General features: G+C 44.9%; 1 protein-coding gene across 1 annotated transcript in view; it reads left to right on the top strand.

Annotated features, from left to right (window-relative positions):
* The first annotated feature begins 532 nt into the window (after positions 1–532).
* STXBP5 (syntaxin binding protein 5 (tomosyn)) overlaps positions 533–2,651 on the top strand; it is a 190,629-nt gene continuing 188,510 nt past the window's right edge. The window contains exons 1-2 of the mRNA XM_012655516.1: positions 533–704; positions 1,985–2,082. Of these exons, the coding sequence (XP_012510970.1) occupies positions 555–704; positions 1,985–2,082 (248 nt within the window). The 5' untranslated portion in view covers positions 533–554. The remainder of the gene's footprint in view (positions 705–1,984; positions 2,083–2,651) is intronic.

The raw sequence follows: 2,651 nt of genomic DNA, 5'->3' as shown, positions 1-2,651 counted from the left end.
AGCCCTGCGTGCGATGCCGGGCGGGCAGCGGCGCTGAGCGGCGGGGAGGCCCATCGGCAGCCGCGGAGGGAGAGCCGGCAACCCCTGGGAGGAGCAGGAGCGGGAGCGGGAGGACGCGCCGAGGGACTGCGGGGTCGGGGCGGGAGACCAGCGGCTGGGCCGCGGGCCATGGACGCGGCGGGGGCGAGCCGGGGCGGCGGCGCGGCGCAGAGTCCACCCGCGGCCAGGTGAGGCTGGGCTGAGCCGGCTCGGGAGCCGCCGCCACTGCTGCTGCCGCCGGGCCGCGGAGCGAGGAGGCGGCGGCGGCTGAAGCGGCGCCACAGCAGCCGCGGCGAGCAGCGGCGGCCTCAGAAGAAGAGGGGTCGCCGCTCTCTCGTCGTCGCAGCATTTCCTGTTCGGATTATCTTTTGCTTCCCCCCCAGCTGCCACCTTCCCCTCACACTCCCGCTCTTCCGTGTCCTCGGTCGAAGCTGCCCTCGGCCCCGGCTTGTCTCCCCCGCCCGGGGACCCCCTGTGACTCCGTTCCCGGGCTGCGGGGGAGCCCCGCCGAGACCATGAGGAAATTCAACATCAGGAAGGTGCTGGACGGCCTGACCGCCGGCTCGTCCTCGACCTCACAGCAGCAGCAGCAGCAGCAGCCGACTGGGAACCGTGAGCCGGAGATCCAGGAAACGCTCCAGTCCGAGCACTTTCAGCTCTGCAAGGTGAACGGAGCGCGCAGTCCCGCGGCGCCGTCATTGAAAAATTGGGATCTTTTTAAGGGGCACCTCGGGCTTTACTGGGGAGTGCAGGGGAAGAGAGCACCAATAATAATCTATAGCTGTAAAGGGCTCGTTCCTCCTCTAGCGAACGTTTCTTTGAAGGGTTATTTTGGAGATTTATATCTTACTCTTTTCCCTTGATTTTTCTCTCTTCCCTTTTCACATGCAGCAATCACTTTAAGGTTGCTTCAAACGTAGTATCTGACCTTTAATTCGTATTCTTACATTACCAGCAATGATCTGGAAGCTTTTATATTCAAGCATTTTAATATAATTCACCAACTTTGAAGTTTCCTTTGGAAACAGTTTCTAATGAATATTGTTTATCTAAAAGCCAAACCTGTTCTACCAGATCTTTGCTCATCACTTTTCCCTTAAAATGTGTTACGAGTGGCTTACAGTATGAAATCCGCAGGATTCTTTTATCATTGTATTTGGTCAAAAAGTTAATACTGAGATTTTTTCCTATTAATGACACAGTAATTGCATAGTGTTCTGTCATTCAGAAAGAATGATGCAGCGAATTAATTCACCAGCTGCTCATTGAGAAATACAAACTTGTCTTGGTATTAATACTTACCTTCCTTATAAATAGCCATGTGTTTGTATGTCAGAGTTTCGTAAAAGCATGCACATATATTTTTTTGCCCTGATGCCCTAAAATGGTTATGGCCTCAGTAGTAAATTGCAAGACTATATGTTGTACTCGTTTTCATTCTGTTACAAGTGCAAAATGCTGGGATAGAGGTTCGATAATTGCTTTACTGAATCCTTGACTGAAAGTAATTATATGACAGCTTTTTCTTAGAAGTTCTTGCATTTAGCATCCGAATAAAGTAATAGTGAAGCCATTACTCCCCAAATAAAGCATGAATTGCATTTTTTAATGGATTTACAGAATTTTGAACCACTGCAAACTTTAGTCATTTGATGTCAGATGTAATAGGATAAAATATTAATAAGAAATTTTCTTCTGTGGAATACCAGTATTATGGAAAAAGAGAAATTAAAGTGTGTCGCTGGGATAGATTATTGTCTTTTCAGGTTCTATGTGAATAACTTTGTTAATGTAGATTTCACTTTTTTTTTAAGCAGTAAGTGCACGTATATGTGTTTTGCATCGGGTGATAGTTGGTTCTAAATTCTAATGGCTGTATTGACTTTCCTGTTTTTAAATTTCACTTACTGCCTTGGTTGCTGTGTTGTCTCTTGCCCATCCCTAGACTGTTCGCCATGGATTTCCCTATCAACCCTCAGCCCTGGCCTTTGATCCTGTGCAGAAGATCCTGGCAGTGGGAACTCAGACTGGTGCTTTAAGGCTGTATCCTTTCTTTAATTTTATTTTTTCACTTTTACTTTGTTCTCCCCAGTCCTGTATTGCTGATAAGTTTGAAAGAAATTTTTATTTTGCTGTTTAATTCCAAAGAAATGCTGTGATCAGGTATATATTATGAGAAATCATGTGGTGTTGGCTTTTCCCTAGATTATACATAGATTCAGGTTGTATATTGCTGTGATGTTTCTCAGCTTAGTTTAAGTAGCTAAACATGTATCCAAATAGAAGTCTAAAGTTTTGCTATAATGACTGCTTTCTTTGCAAGGAACTAGAAGTTCCTAAGTGAATATATCTGCTTATACTAGTGATCTGTTAAATAGGGTATGTTAAGGATGAGATTTAGAGACAGTAGTACAGTGCACATTTTAGTTTCTTTTTAAAATACTCTGCATGATAGATGTTGAGCTTATGACCTATTTATTATTCTAATGAATTAGAGAGGTTGGATTTGAGTTTGAATTTGGTTGTTTCTGGAATGTCCATCTAGAAAAATCATTAGAAGACAAATGTAGCAAATTAATTTTCTATAAATAGTTTTGAAGATTAATATTTTT

The sequence above is a fragment of the Propithecus coquereli genome, unplaced genomic scaffold, assembly GCF_000956105.1.
Source record: "Propithecus coquereli isolate 6110/MARCELLA unplaced genomic scaffold, Pcoq_1.0 Scaffold48, whole genome shotgun sequence".
Classification (NCBI taxonomy): domain Eukaryota; kingdom Metazoa; phylum Chordata; class Mammalia; order Primates; family Indriidae; genus Propithecus; species Propithecus coquereli.
This window is presented reverse-complemented; position numbering and strand designations above follow the sequence as displayed.